Source organism: Neocloeon triangulifer, unplaced genomic scaffold, assembly GCF_031216515.1.
Source record: "Neocloeon triangulifer isolate White Clay Creek 2 clone unplaced genomic scaffold, ASM3121651v1 ptg000005l, whole genome shotgun sequence".
NCBI lineage: Eukaryota > Metazoa > Arthropoda > Insecta > Ephemeroptera > Baetidae > Neocloeon > Neocloeon triangulifer.
In genome coordinates, this window is record NW_026775548.1 from 1,397,547 (window position 1) to 1,411,866 (window position 14,320).

Below are 14,320 nucleotides of genomic sequence, written 5' to 3' on the forward strand. Positions count from 1 at the left end.
TTGGAATTCCGTTCTGACGGTAGTGATTTGTTCTGTGATCGCATAACCAATCAAAAGCTGAATCATTCAGATATACGAAAAACGAAATGTCTGAAAATGACAGAGTGCAATCGGCTATTAGGAGATTGCTGGGTTGGCACGAAAAGTGTTTCCTCTGTTTTTTTTTTTTTTATATACTCGCTTTTAGACTTGTGAATTTTAAATTAACCGTGGAAAATCGACAGAGTATCAGCGAATTAATATTTATGGCTAATAAATTCATAAAAATTTAAAGCTTATTTCTACAAATACTTTTTATCAAAGAGACCAGACTTTTATTAATTTCCTCAAAAGAATGAAATATTTTTTACATGAAAAGGCCATTATTTAACGCTCTGTTAAAACTTCATTGTTCGGGACTTAAAATACAGTTGCTCTGCCGTCCGAGCTGAAAATTATGCAAACAAAGGGAAACGTATCATTTTAGGTGAAAACACACCAGGGAGAAATGTTGGAAAGAGACACTGCGCGCAACAAAAGGCCGGTGATTGTGCAGGAGCGACAGATGTCCCAGTCAGTTCCAGCAGTTTTCTTCTCGGCGCGCAACATTTCTATTGTACGCGCTTAATTATTGTTATTTAATGGACAATCACGTTTGTCAAAAGTGCGTGTCAATTAGTTCGAATGCAGGGTTCGTGCGACGGACAAAAAGCAGGGTAATGTGTGGTCCGTCCGCTAATTTGTCGTTTTGTTACATTTGCGGTCTGCGGAGTTTTTGTATGAAAAGCACGGAAGTATGGGTAAATAACAATTTACTTTCATATTTTAATACACTATTATGACCCGTCAAAATTCCTCACGCGAATCATCATAAGAAATTAAAGCTGGAATATTAATTTCAATTTAATTCAAAATATTTTTATCTGTACTTCTATTTTGATGTATGAAATGTTTTTAAATTAAGCAGATCAGATTACATATAATATGAAAGTATAATGAACTTGAAATAAATTGGTACACTTTGCCGCATTTAACAAGTTTTTTTAAGAATAGTTTTTTTAAACCATGAGTTGATATAAGATAATTTTGAAGTGAAATTTATTTAAATTTTTGTCAATTTTGTCTAAAAAAATTATTTTAATTTTATATTTTTCAAATTTTTAATAATAAACTCCAATTTTCAGAAACACAACATGTGTATTTATCCCAACAGAATTATAATTAAATGCACAATAAAATATTATAATCAATTTGATTTTAAGAGTTTCGATATTACTGTTAAAGAAACTGACTGATTGTTGAAATAAATAACCGCACATTTTTTAGCTGGTTCATTGTAGAAGCACATTTTGTTGCGTTACAGATGTTGATTAGCTGAAGGGGATAAGTCAAATAAGGCCTCATAAATTTCTCAAAACTTTTCATTTTATGCTTTTTACTTTATATAATAAAATTTGTCGAAAAAAGAAAATATGGCAACATAAATGATGCATTTAAAATGATTTGTGTAATTTTAATTTAATTTTTATTCATGTAGCAATCCAAAATAAAAGTAATACAAAATTTATTAAGGACCCCCTAATGACATATTCTAATTTTAAATGTAGTTTATGTAGACACTGCTGGTCGAAATTTCAAATTATGGCCAAAGGTGAAATGTTGTAAATTTTATATTATTTTTGTGTCCAACAATTATTCAAGTCAATGCATAAGTTTAAAGTGGAGCTTTTTCTTGTACACGTAATTTAATTGGACCTTTGTTAAATGCGAAAATGTTGGGTGCAGTGACTTCTGAAGAGAAGCTAAAGATTATTTTCACATACTCGACACAACAAAGAGCAAGTCTTCAATTATGTTTCAAATGCAAATTGACTAAATTATATGTAATTCGCGTTGCAGTGGGAGTATTTTATATAATCTCGCCGTTTGCTAGAGCGGTGAAGATAATCCTCACGAACCACAATGAAATTCAGAGAACGCGACACATATAATAAATTAGCAACAATTACTTGATACTAATAATTAAATTTGCAACTGATCATTTAATTTTAGCACTTGTTATAAATCTTGAACGTGTTTTTTTTTTAAATTGAATGATTTTATTATGTTTGCAACAAATTTTGAATGACATGCTCTTACTAAAATGAAAGGAAAAATTTTCTGAATTTATTTTACCTTCTCAAAGGTTTGATTCGAGCCAAGATCTCTCGGAACTGCCCACGGCAAAAACAGAATGGGAAAAATAAACATTTAATGGTCAAGAGCAGACTAATTGGTGTGAATTGTCGGCCATATTGGCGTGTTTTTCATTTCCAGTATAAATTTGAGTTTGTTGGCTGCACCGGCCGGAGGTCGTGCCTCTCTCGCCGGCCAGTCGAGCAAATGGGTGGGTGAATTAAAAATGGAAATTCGTAATAATTCAGCCCCTGCAGCGTTCGCCGGCCGGGAAACCTGTCATTTGTGGAATTACATAAACAAAATGGCTGCACCGAGATATCAAACTCTTTTACTCGAGCAGCCTGCGTGTAATATAATCAAGCGTCATTATATTGTAAAAGAGAGAGAAAAAGAACACACGGCTGGCTGCCTCTCTCACAAAAAACACTGCCGCCGTGTAGCCGCCGCCGCCGCTTCTAGCGAAAACGCTTGAATAATATCAAAGAAACACACGCGGCATTTCATTCGGACAATAATTGCTTTCAATGTGAAATTTATAATGATAATAAATACGTGTATAAACAAAACCCTCCAGCGGAACACTTTTATGCTGAGAAGCCTGGCCGGGTTTCAAATTGACTTTTTTTCTCTTAACGCCGATAGTTTTCACCTCCTAAATTAAGTTAAATAAAGATATGACTTAATTCTATCTTCAGAATATGATGAATATTTGCTTAGCTAACAAATTACTTGACATTAAAACGTAGAAAATGTGGAATTTTCAATTTGTTCATTTATTTCCACTTGCGAAATATTTTCAATTTAATATTTAAAAAATACTAGATGAATGAGAAGAAAATGTATCGTTTCAAAATTTTTAGCGTCATCCGTCTATTAATTTTTTTTTAAATCCAGGATATTATTTTGTTGAGAGAGAATAATCAAATTTTATTGAATATCTCTTAAAATAGCCTGTTATAATTTTTTTATTAAATCTTTCACATCATGGCGCAGTAATGTTCTAATTACTTAAGTAAATCAATTCTCCATTAACTATTAAGATGAATACAAAACTAATTAACTGCATAACAAAAATGTAAATAATTAAGCGCAAATTAAATAGTTATGTGTGCCTAATTTTTAATCTCCCTGAATACCAGCCAAATGTACCATGCAGGTTGCATACTTTGAAATGCTGCAGGCGCGGGTTGTTTGGCTCAGTAACGCAATATCTTTAATTTAGTGACAGTCTAGATTATTATATTAGTCTGTGGATTTAATTTAATTTCTGCATTTGTTAATGCGCTTATGATAAGTAGATAAATGCGGTTTATTTTTAAATTTTTAACTCCATTAAAATTATAGAAAAAAAATTACTTGATTTTCTTAAAACTTTTCAAGATAAATGAGTTTTATGGTTGCAACATTTTAAAAGTAAATTGAAAGGTTTTAAATAGAAACTTGTGTTTCAAAATGAAGTTTAAAGGTTGTGTGGGAATTTTTTATAAATTTTTAATTTATTTATTTTTTAATTGTGAGGTTTGGAAGTTTTATTTTTTTTTTTTTTTTTTTTTTTGAACAAGATTTTAATAATTAAAAATATGATTGCAGATTATGTGGAAAAAGAAACTTTGATTTATTAGGAATAAAGAAAATTGTTGTAACAACCCAGATAATTGCAGTTCATTTGACCTGAAATATCTCACCATAATTATTATATTTTACGTAGGTAAACTGATATGTAATTTAAATTTGACCAAATGTAAAGGAATATTGGAAAAAAATGATCATCAGTTTTTCTTGGCGGCCAGAGCCTGCGTGTAGCTGAGAACAGTAGAGGAAGACGAGGGAGAGCTGGCCTGAGGAGCAGTTGGCGGCCCAGGTAATTTTTTCATCTCGCTTAGCGACGATCTGTTCAACAAAGACGGCATCTTTGTCACTTTCATTTTTCTCAAAATTGGTTTCAAAAGCGGGTGGTGTGCAAATGAAAAATAAAACCCATTTCCAAAAACTGGTAAGGTGCGCGGGGAAGTGACAGACAAAGGAAGTTAGGAAAATTGGTACTCACTTTGAGCTTGAGTGGGTCAGTTTCCTTTCGACCATTTCGTGCAGACTGATGCTTGGCAACCAACACTGGAAAATGTTTAAAATTTAGTAAAAATGTCTTGTTTTAAATAAATTTTATTACATTGTTTTTCTCGCCAGTTACATCCACACTTCTGGAATGCCTTTTGTCAATTGACTTTGATTGCAAGCCAAAGTAAGGCGCGTATTCATGAATGAATTTGCGCTTCATTTGATTCATGACGCCAAAACTGTGCAGTCTGAATCTTTGAGGTCCCTAAAAAATTTTTTGTTTAAAAACAATTATTACCATTTTCTTTTTGCAAAATTACAAAACTTACTTGCTGAGTTTGATAGACCAAATCGGCAAGGATGTTGTGCACCTCTTTGACAAACTCCTTGTCTTGAGCCACCCAATTGAGCAAGGAAATTGGATACTCTAGCTTGAGCTTTTGACCAAGGTCTGGATTAACGATTTGCAGACCGACGAAGGCACGTTCGTTCCGCCTTTTGATGTTGCATTCGTGGTCGCATTCAAGCCCAACAACAGAAGTCCAATGCGCCAAGGGTACGTTGGAAACGGCTCCTGGCAAAGAGACTTTCTGGCCTTTCATCAAATCAGACATGTTTTCGACCAGGGCGTCCATCTGGACTTTCTTCTTGTAGGCCTCCAGCTGCTGATGGCAGGGACGCATTTCACTCCGGGTTTTACATTCACAAGTGACTTTCAGCTAAATAAAAAAAAAATTGTAAATTTACTTAAATTTAGAGTAAAAATAAATTTGGCTAAAATTACCTCAAACATGCATTTGGAGTCGGGACAGGAAGCAGGTCCATGACATGGAGAATTGCAGGAGTGACCACATTCGGGTCTTTGCTTTGTGCAGGCTTGGGTGCACTTTTCGTTCAGACAAGGACCAGCATGACACTTCTTGATGCAATTGTGCTGCCCACATTCCAAAGGTTTGCTGCACAGAAGGTGGCAAGACACAAACTCTTGGTTGCACAAGACTGGATACACCTCCTATTTACAGAATAAAAATCAATTTAGAAAAAAAATGGTAGGCAAATAATAAAAAAGAAAAAAAATCAAGTCTAAAGTAGTGGCCCTTGTGTCATGGCTTATTTTAGAATTCGCAATTTAAGCTTAAACAAATAAAATTTAACTGATTTAAACATTTAATTTGATCAGCAATGTAATATTTTATCTTCGAACTATTTATCGTGACACCAGCAATTTCAATTAATTCAAAATTCTACCTTGTGCTTTCCCATGCACCACTTTTTGACAGGAACTGTGCACGGAGGACATTCTGGTTCACTGTGGCAGTTGTGGCTGTTGTGGCCACAAGGATGACTTCTCTTGCAGGGCCTGTTGCACATTGGTGGCTTCGTGCCGCAAGGAATTGGAGGGTACAAAATTTCGGTGCCACACTCGCACCGCAGCTCATCAAAACCTTTAAAAAATCATTTGACAATAAAACAAATTATTCACAAAGTGCGTCTTTCTTACTGGCCAAAAGACAAGGAGGACATCTATCACTGTGACACAGCTGGTCACACCTGTGCCTGCCGCAATTAAGGGACTTGTTGCATATTTGAAGGCACTCGTGTGATTCCCGACAGCAACAAATGTCGTGGCATTTGTGACGAAGGCATGAAAGCCACTGAAACAAAACTGTTAATTTTAAAAGAATGAATATTTTACTATAAAATACCTTGGGGCACTTCTTGTTGCATCTCACTGGTTCAAAGGCCAAAACAGAACAAAGAACCATTTTCTTGGACGATCCACAAGCGCAGTGTGTCTGCGACTGCAGTTTGCAGACAGGACATTGACCAGCATGGCATTTCTCAGGGCAATTGTGGCCTAACAAGAGTAGATTGTCAATTAAAGCAATTTAAATGTCCGTGACATTTTACCACATGGTGAAGGCAAGTTGCATCTATTGGGACACTGAGGCACTGGATCAAGGCAAGACTCCCTGGGAGTCAAAAGCAATGCTTTCTGTGACACTTTGCCACATTGACAAGTTGTATTTATCTAGAAATGACAAAGGATGAAAATGACAACCGATGAAGAACTCAAGAAATTATAGTTACCTCAGGCAACAAAGGGCATGGTGGACAATCACCAGAGTGGCACTCCTCTTTGCACTTGTGATTGCCGCACTCCAAATCTTTGCCACAAGCCTGCTTGCAAGAATAGTTTTTAATATCGCCTTTCGGCGCATCCTTGCAAAGGACTTCTTCCTTCGTTCGACCACACATGCACTCTAGAAAAAATTTATTACTCAATTTGTTTAAAACTGATTTGAAATCAAATACCTAGATCAATAGCTTCAAGACACTCTCCACAAGAACCAACATGGCACTCCAGTTGGCAATTGTGTCTGCCGCAGGAGAGCAATTTGTCACAAGTACTATCACAGAGAAATTGAGAGTCTGAGGTGCATTTCACCGAGGCCGTTTTCTTGCCACACGGGCATTTTCTGTTGAAAATACAAATTAGAAATGCTTCTTGGCGAGTTTAGATTTTTATTCACCTCAAAGCCATTCCCTCACATGGAGGACAGGGTCCAGGGTGGCAAAGCTCACCACAAGGGTGGTTGCAATCATGAATGCCAACCTTGGGTTTATTTCTGTAGCAAATCTCGTCACAACAGTGCTTGCTGCTGTAGCTCTTTAAATTCATGTCTTTTGCTTGCTGACGCGTTTTTCCGCAGAAGCAGGATTTTTCTGGTGGTTCTCGAAATCCTTGATTGCATCCAGGGCAGCGCCAACCATCAGAATCTGATATAATTTATAATTAATAAATTAATTTTTGCATTAAATTGATGAATTTACCTTCGACGGTTCTGGACCACTTCTGAACACACCAAATGTGGAAAATGTTGTAGCAGTTTGAGCAACTCCATATGGGATTCTTGTGCTTGATTGTGTCGTAACAAACCATGCACTCCAGTTTCTCAGCTCTCATATGGTACATTAGGAACTCCCTTTGTGACTTGAACTGAGGATCTGTATCATCAAAACAATAATGAGTAGAAAAAAATACTTGAAACAAAAATTATCAGACCATTAGTCTTTGAAGTAATTTTCAGAGGTTTAATTTCCTTTTCCTGGGGACAAACACCAGCCATATTATCCGCAGGCTCTTTTGAAGTTGACTTGAATTGATCAGTCCTTGAGCTGCCTCCAAAGTCAGACTTTCTATCTTCATATCTTGGCTCTCTTTCTCCGTCTCGACTCCACCGCATTCCAGGTTTTACTCGTCCTCTACCTCTGGACTGATTTCTGCCTCTTTTGCTTCTCGAACCATCCCTTGATTAAAAAATTTAATATTTTCAATCCAATAAAAAAATTTCCAATGAAAATACTCTAAATTATCGCTGGTTCTTTCTGGAACATTTCTCTCTTCGGATGGATTGTTTGCAGGCGCTGGGCCATTTTGATATTGTTCTGGTGATGGCCACTGGTCATTTTGGCCTGTCTGGTTTGGCTGCCTGTCCCGATGTCCACTGAACTGGGGTTGGTTGAAAGCACGTTGAAACTGCCTATGAGTATTGCCTCTTTGGATTCTAGACTGGCGTTGTGGATAATTGTTCGACTGCTGTGTCCAGGTGCCACCTTGGGCAGCCAGGGCATTTTGGTCATAATACTCCCATTCCTGAATCCACGGAGGCCTGCCCAGCAATGCTGGCTGGGCTGGCTGCAGCTGACCCTGGCTGTTGTGAAATGTAAACGTGTTGAACTGCTGGCCGTTGCTGAAAAATTACATAAAATGTGAAAACGTTTGACCTAATAAAAAAAAAATGAGAAAAATACCTAGTGAAGTCCGAATAGCCTTGTCTATTGTAGTTTGGTCCACCGTACGCCATCAGATGCAATCGGGTAGTGCCCTAAATTAATTGGTGCTGCAATTTGATCAAAATTAACGCTATCTGTCAGTAAACGACAAGCCTGATTTTTGCAATTTGCAGCGAATTGTAGTCGGTTTTCTACGAAACAGTTACGGTTTAAAATATTTTAACTAACCGGTAATTCTAATCATGGCACTTGGCTATTTAACTCCAAAATAAGATTGTTTTTCTTCTAATTAAACTAAAATAAATTAAAACTACTTAATTATCTTTACATTCATAGAAGTTTACAAATTTATAGAGTTTAATTATAGAAAGAACTTCATAAATTGATTAACAAACCGGTTTTTTTAAATTAAAATTGTTTGCGGTCAAGGCGACCTCCTTGAAGACGTGGCCCATGCATGTGATTTTACCCCTTGGCCATCGTCGGACTCGAGGATAAATACCAAACACACGAAAAGACTGCAATTATTTATTAAATTTGCCTTCAATTTGCGTGGCCTTCACGGGTCTGCTTGGGCAATTTGCAAGTGCGAGATCACTTGGCGACGTCTTGCCTTTGTCCAAGCCAAATTTGGTGCCGATTCGTCGTTGACCAGAGCGAATTTTCCTGCAAAATCACAACAGAGCTTCACGGTAAACTGCGCGGCGAGGTTTCACTTTGCTGCTCTAGTTTTTTATTCAGCGCCCTGCTATGCTTATAAAAAAAGGAGGTATTATGAAATTTAATTTAATAAATTTCCTTGAAACTGCGTTTGCTAATTTTTTAATTTTGTTTAGACAAAAATTCACAACCTTCATGAAAAATTTAAAATGAAAAGCTTTTGTTTGAGAATCACATTGCATGTGTATAAATTCAAACGCAATTTCAAATTTTATTGCTAGAACCTATTAATAATAACTTATCATTTTTACCAGGGTTATCATGAGCGCTGTAACATGAACAACTTGGCCTCGGAATCGTCGTCAGCAACAGCAGCTGCCCCTAAGAGGGGTTTGGCTGCCGGGTTGCCTGACAGGGTAGCTCAACTTTACTACTCACATGGTCTCTTCATTGCCAGCCATCCCTACACAGTTGTGATATTTGCCGTCGCCATTATTCTAGCTTGTTGGTCAGTAATTTGAATTTTTGTTAATTTTTTTTATTTTAATAATTGTAATTCCAGTTACCCCTTGACTAGCATACCATTGCCAGGCAATGTACCCCAGCAATACAGGACTTTCGTCTCAAATCACACCCACCAGAACCAAACCGGCCACTTTGATGTCCCGCCCAGATGGTTCTCTAACTCTCCTCTCTGTTATGTTCAACAAGTATATTAAATTTATCTGTGCCGAAATGAATTGTGAATTAAATTTTAACATTATATTTGCAGGTTGTTGTTAAAAGTGCTGTTGTGCCATGGAGTAACGAACTGATTTTGACTGATGCATTTAGGGCACCACTGGAAGGAGTCTTTCATATCATAGAAGCAATTCAAAACTACCAAAATCACGCCAAGTAAATATATGACGTTTGAAATTTTTTGTGGAAATTTAATTGATGTAATTCCAGTAGTCAGATGTTGGGAAATTTGTGTCTCCACATCGAAGCTGTCAAAGAAAAAATTGGTGGCAAAATTAAATTCCCCGAGTACAACTGCTTGGTGCTGTCGCCTGCAAACCTGTGGCAAAACAACCGAGCATCTTTCCAGGATGACGCAAACATTCTCGGCACCATCTTCTCACACCAGAATCTTCAGAAGGGCAAGGTCAGTCTGCCTGAGATGCTCTTCGGCATGAACATGCAAGACACGGGCATCAAGCGCTACCCTCTAAGGTCAAGACAGCGATTTCTGCAGTACGCTGTCACTATCGTTTTTCAAGATTATGATCAGCAGTAAGTCAAAAAATCAAAAGTTTAGATATGTTGAAACTAAAATAAAAAACAATTTTAGATTCATCGACGGACTGAAAGAAATGTTGATGGGAATCTACCCACTTTACTCACAAAACTTGAGCTCAGCTCGGCCTCAAGAAATCTGGCACATTTACTACCCAGGAGAAATCAACTATCGAGAATTTGTGCCTCTTCTAGTGACCTACGCCGCTCTCTTTTTCTACGTTTACTTCTCCCTTAGGAAGATGGACTTTGTGAAATCAAAGGTGATTTTTACAATGGTTGTATTTTTGGTTTTATCTCAATTTATTTTCTTGTAGGTTGGCATAGCTTTTAGTGCAGTGATCACAGTGGCCTCTTCTTTGGCAATGGCCGTTGGCCTGTGCTTCTTTTTCGGTTTGAGACTCTCTTTGGATGGCAAGGAAGTCTTTCCTTATGTTGTGGTTGCTGTCGGACTGGAAAACGTCCTGATTCTTACGAAGTCGATCATTTCGACGCAGGCTCACCTAGATGTGAAAATCCGGGTTGCTCAAGGCTTAAGCAAGGAAGGTTGGAATATCACAAAGAATCTCCTCACCGAAGTCACCATTCTCACCATTGGATTGCTAACGTTTGTTCCTGCGATACAAGAGTTTTGCATTTTTGCTGTTGTCGGACTCATCGCAGACTTCTTTCTTCACATGTTCTTCTATTCAGCTGTGAGTTTTACATTTTTTTAAATAGTGTCTATGGTTTATTAATTTCTGCGTGCAGGTTTTGGCAATTGACATCCGCCGATCAGAGTTGTCCGAACCGGCTTTGAAATCTCTTCAACGACAGCCCTACGACCTTGATCTTTCGTCAGGGTCTCGTCTGTCTCGGTCCAAGTCTCATCCCAGACTGAGCACTGCCGGCCTCTATCCCACCAATATTGTAGCGTTTTCACCGCAAAATCCGTCTGCTGCTGGAAAGAGCGCCTCCGTGCCTAAAAGATTACGACTTGTGCACTTTTGGACGAGAACTAGAATTTTCCAGCGAGCCTTTATGATTTGTATGGTTGTTTGGATTGGGATGATTGCCTACAACGCTCAGCTTGTGCAAAAGCTGGCCGAGGTGAACAGAAACGGGACAGCAAAAAATTCAGCCAAGACGAGCAGCGGTTCCCGAACCAAAGCAAATTCTGGAGGTAGGCCAATTTTTTTTTTTAATTTCCGACAAAAACCATTTCATTCAATTTTTTAATAGCTCCTTCCCAAACGAACAACCTGTCACCGATTATGATGAATCTGTCCTCCTGGGAAAGTCAGCACATGGATGATTTATTAAAACTGGTCCATTCTGGTTTGGGGCCTTGGAGGATGCTCTCGCAGCACCACTGGGCTTCGATTCTTCGACTTTACAACATTTCCACCGCTGGGCACTATCTCAGCATTTTGCCTCCCATCACAGTCTCGGTTGCAGTTTCTCCAGAACAAGCAAAAATACTTAGAAATCCCAACGAGAAAGGAGTGCCCGTCCAAAGCCAGTGGCAAGCGCTGGCTGCAGCTCTCGATCCACTCGACTTTGCAGGTATGGCTTTTATTTAAAAACTTTTAGAAATATGTAGTGGCTGTCTTGAACAGGTGCCCAAGGCAACATTGATGCAATGAGTGTGGATTCGCAACCGTCAATGTCGGAAGTGCCCTATGTTCCGCAGTCTCCAATGGAGCTCTTTCTCACTGCAGTTCTCTGCATAATTAGCGTCCTCGTAGTGGCTTATTTCCTTATAGTGCTATACAGGTAGATCAATGAAGCAGTTTCAGTATAAAAATTATATTTAAATGTGAATTTTTCCCAGATGTGTTTGCACAAGAAACTATGCAGAGTGGCGAACAAGTTGGGCCAGTGGAGAATCTGTGTGCTCAGACTCGAGCACCCAGGTTGTCTTGGAATCGATGCCTGTAGTTTTGGAAGGGCATCCTCAGCAGATCGAATGCCTCACCACAGACGGATCTGTTGTTGCCAGCACTTGTCTTTCGGGAGAAGTGCGGTCGTGGAATGTATTCAGTGGGGAGTGCATGGCTGTCATCAATAGGAGAAGGTGCATTTTAAAAATTGAAAAGTTGGTCATATTTTTTTAATTATAATGTTTTCTTCAGATTTTTCTGCACACCTCTGAAGCCAAGATATGCAAGCGATCAAGACCTAGACGATCTGCCTTATTCCGACTATGAATCCGGCTCTCCACCATCACAAGGCCGGAGGAGCAACTCGAATCTGTACAATTTGGATAATGAGGACTCCAGGTATTTTTGCCTTAAGTATTAAAAGACGCATTTATTTTAAACGTTTAAATTAATAGGTACGTTTTGAACAAAGAGAATTTGCCACACCAATCAGCCAGAAATTCTGGGGACTTGGATTGGTATCAAATTAGAGATTCGACTTCAAACCTTTACTCAAAGACTGAAATTCCCGGTTCAATTAACATCAACTTTACATCCTCCAAATCCACTGGTACGTCCCTAAACCTATATCATTTTGGCTTTCTACAAAAGTTATCTTCATTTGCAGACACAATGGCCTCTTCTCCGAGTGGCTATGATTTTGGCAGGTACCATTCCTTCGAGGAAGAACGTCCAACAGGAATGCACCATATTTCCAACGAAGCTGAAGTTGTCACTCCTGAAAACGTCCACCTTGAGCCTCCACTTGCGTCCACTCTAGAGCCTCCTCCGATTTGGTGCATCGACTGCCAATCCAATCAAATTGTGATTGGCTGTGCAAATGGAAGACTGGAGCTTTGGGAGGCTACCACTGGAAAGTTTAAGGTAGTTAATTTTTTAACTGTACTAGAATCGTTCTAAAATTATTTTTCAGTGTTTGATGGAAGATCCAAATGGGATTGGATCAACTTCCCTCAAAATTATTGGTAACCGTGTTGTGGTTGCCAAGTTGAATGGATGCATCGATTTTCTAGAGATAGACAGTTATAGAAAAGGAAAAAGAGACAGTTGGGGTTTTTCATCTTTTAGAAGAAGTAATTAATATATGAGTGAATAATTTTGTTCTAAAGTTTTGCTTCTTTAGCTCATATAAGGACTGGAAGTGCTGGCTCGATGGATTGGGAAGCATCTGTGTCTGGAGGTATTTCAGAAGAAGTTTGCTTCCAGAAATTGGCCACCGTCCGAGCCCACCAACAGCCAATTACTGTGCTCGACTCGGAAGGTGCTCGAGTACTGAGTGGCAGTCAGGATCACACTCTGAGAGTAAATTTAAATTATTAAGTTTTGAACCAATTCAAGTAACAATAATTAACACAGGTGTATCGATTGGAGGACCAACTCCCTCTTTTCACCCTTCACGGCCACTGTGGCCCCATCACTGCTTTGTTCATCGACAAGATTTCACCCATGATGTCCGGAAGTGGAAGTCAAGACGGAATGCTCTGCGTTTGGGATTTGCTGACAGGCATGCTTATTGAAATAATTCTTGCCAAAACTTCAATATTTTGGATGTTTTCAGGCGCCTGCATGTACAGCATTCAGGCTCATGACGGCAGCATTCAATCGTTGGCCTACTCTGCTAGTTATGTTCTCAGTCTCGGAGTGGACGATAAACTGTGTGTGTGGGAGAGATTCCAGGGCCATTTGCTGAACACAATTTCTATTGTTAGTTTATTGATGACACTTAAAAAAAATTGCTTATAATGAATTTCTTTTCCGCAGCCCCAGTCGTACTGTTGCAGCATGGTTATGCTCACACACAACCTGCTGATTACGAGCAAACAAGATTCTCTCTTAGTTTGGGATGTGCGCCGTGGCGAACCCATCAGGGCTGTCCGTTTAGGTGTGGCGGCCTCCACTGGTGTCTTTGTGCAACATTTGATCACAGTGCACGATTCAGTGGTGTGTGACTACGGCTCACAATTGCGTGTTGTTCGCTTCCCTCTGGTCTCCGACAGCAAAACCACTGACTGATCCTCTCAAGCCAAATAACAATTCACTATGTTTGTTAAAAATTTGAATTTATAATGTCAATCTTTTAAGTTATTTTCAGTGTAAGACTTGTATCGTACCAAATTTATAATTAATTAGCACTTGTCTCAGACTAGCAAACAACAGTCTGTAAATATTTTGCGTCAGTTTGAATCTTGAAGTGGTCAATTTTATTCAAGGATCGCTAATAGGTTACAGAAGTTTTGACAATTTTGAAAAATATAAACCATTTGGGTTTAGATGCTTTTTAGCCTTGGTATGAAATACTAAATAATGCTTTTCACAAGAAAATCTTAAAAAATATAAAAATGAATCTGACGTTGAGGCTATAATATTGTATTTATAAATTTAGGATGTAAAAATCTAAATTTATTTTTTGTATGAATAAAATTTTCTGCGCATAAAGAGATTTACTTGAT

At 38.3% G+C, this 14,320-nt stretch overlaps 2 protein-coding genes across 3 annotated transcripts; one reads left to right on the forward strand and one right to left on the reverse strand.

Annotated features, from left to right (window-relative positions):
* Positions 1-3,847: 3,847 nt before the first annotated feature.
* On the reverse strand, positions 3,848-8,201 carry LOC132194057 (protein shuttle craft-like). The gene is made up of 16 exons (XM_059615115.1): positions 8,029-8,201; positions 7,581-7,967; positions 7,280-7,524; positions 7,048-7,221; positions 6,747-6,993; positions 6,529-6,692; positions 6,304-6,476; positions 6,124-6,244; positions 5,919-6,070; positions 5,714-5,867; positions 5,461-5,657; positions 4,997-5,224; positions 4,542-4,931; positions 4,325-4,477; positions 4,205-4,269; positions 3,848-4,047 (listed from the first exon to the last, which is right to left on the reverse strand). Exons 1-16 carry the CDS (start codon positions 8,079-8,081, stop codon positions 3,927-3,929), a joined length of 3,024 nt encoding a protein of 1,007 aa, XP_059471098.1. The 5' UTR covers positions 8,082-8,201; the 3' UTR covers positions 3,848-3,926.
* A 268-nt stretch (positions 8,202-8,469) lies between these two features.
* On the forward strand, positions 8,470-14,310 carry LOC132194056 (sterol regulatory element-binding protein cleavage-activating protein). Of its 2 annotated transcripts, none has more exons than XM_059615113.1 (19): positions 8,470-8,779; positions 8,985-9,178; positions 9,233-9,380; positions 9,443-9,567; positions 9,622-9,945; positions 10,004-10,211; positions 10,266-10,643; positions 10,699-11,110; positions 11,170-11,493; positions 11,547-11,703; positions 11,762-12,004; positions 12,063-12,209; positions 12,266-12,420; positions 12,478-12,734; positions 12,784-12,943; positions 12,994-13,172; positions 13,227-13,374; positions 13,429-13,574; positions 13,632-14,310. In XM_059615113.1, the coding sequence occupies exons 2-19, from the start codon at positions 9,006-9,008 to the stop codon at positions 13,881-13,883; spliced, it is 3,936 nt and encodes a 1,311-aa protein (XP_059471096.1). In that variant the 5' UTR covers positions 8,470-8,779; positions 8,985-9,005; the 3' UTR covers positions 13,884-14,310. The 2 variants fall into 2 exon arrangements, with proteins under 2 accessions (XP_059471096.1, XP_059471097.1); XM_059615114.1 differs by having other exon boundaries at positions 9,625-9,945.
* Positions 14,311-14,320: the final 10 nt, after the last annotated feature.

What these genes read in the sequence shown, in the direction of transcription:
- LOC132194057 (XM_059615115.1), bottom strand. Translation starts at nt 8,081, where the DNA reads ATGGCGTACGGTGGACCAAACTACAATAGACAAGGCTATTCGGACTTC. An exon ending in CAACTTGCCTTCACCATGTG is followed by an intron (nt 6,071 to 6,123) that starts GTAAAATGTCAC and finishes TACTCTTGTTAG; the next exon opens with GCCACAATTGCCCTGAGAAA. An exon ending in GCAACAAGAAGTGCCCCAAG is followed by an intron (nt 5,868 to 5,918) that starts GTATTTTATAGT and finishes GTTTTGTTTCAG; the next exon opens with TGGCTTTCATGCCTTCGTCA.
- LOC132194056 (XM_059615113.1), top strand. Translation starts at nt 9,006, where the DNA reads ATGAACAACTTGGCCTCGGAATCGTCGTCAGCAACAGCAGCTGCCCCT. An exon ending in GCTGTCATCAATAGGAGAAG is followed by an intron (nt 12,005 to 12,062) that starts GTGCATTTTAAA and finishes TGTTTTCTTCAG; the next exon opens with ATTTTTCTGCACACCTCTGA. An exon ending in CTACCACTGGAAAGTTTAAG is followed by an intron (nt 12,735 to 12,783) that starts GTAGTTAATTTT and finishes ATTATTTTTCAG; the next exon opens with TGTTTGATGGAAGATCCAAA.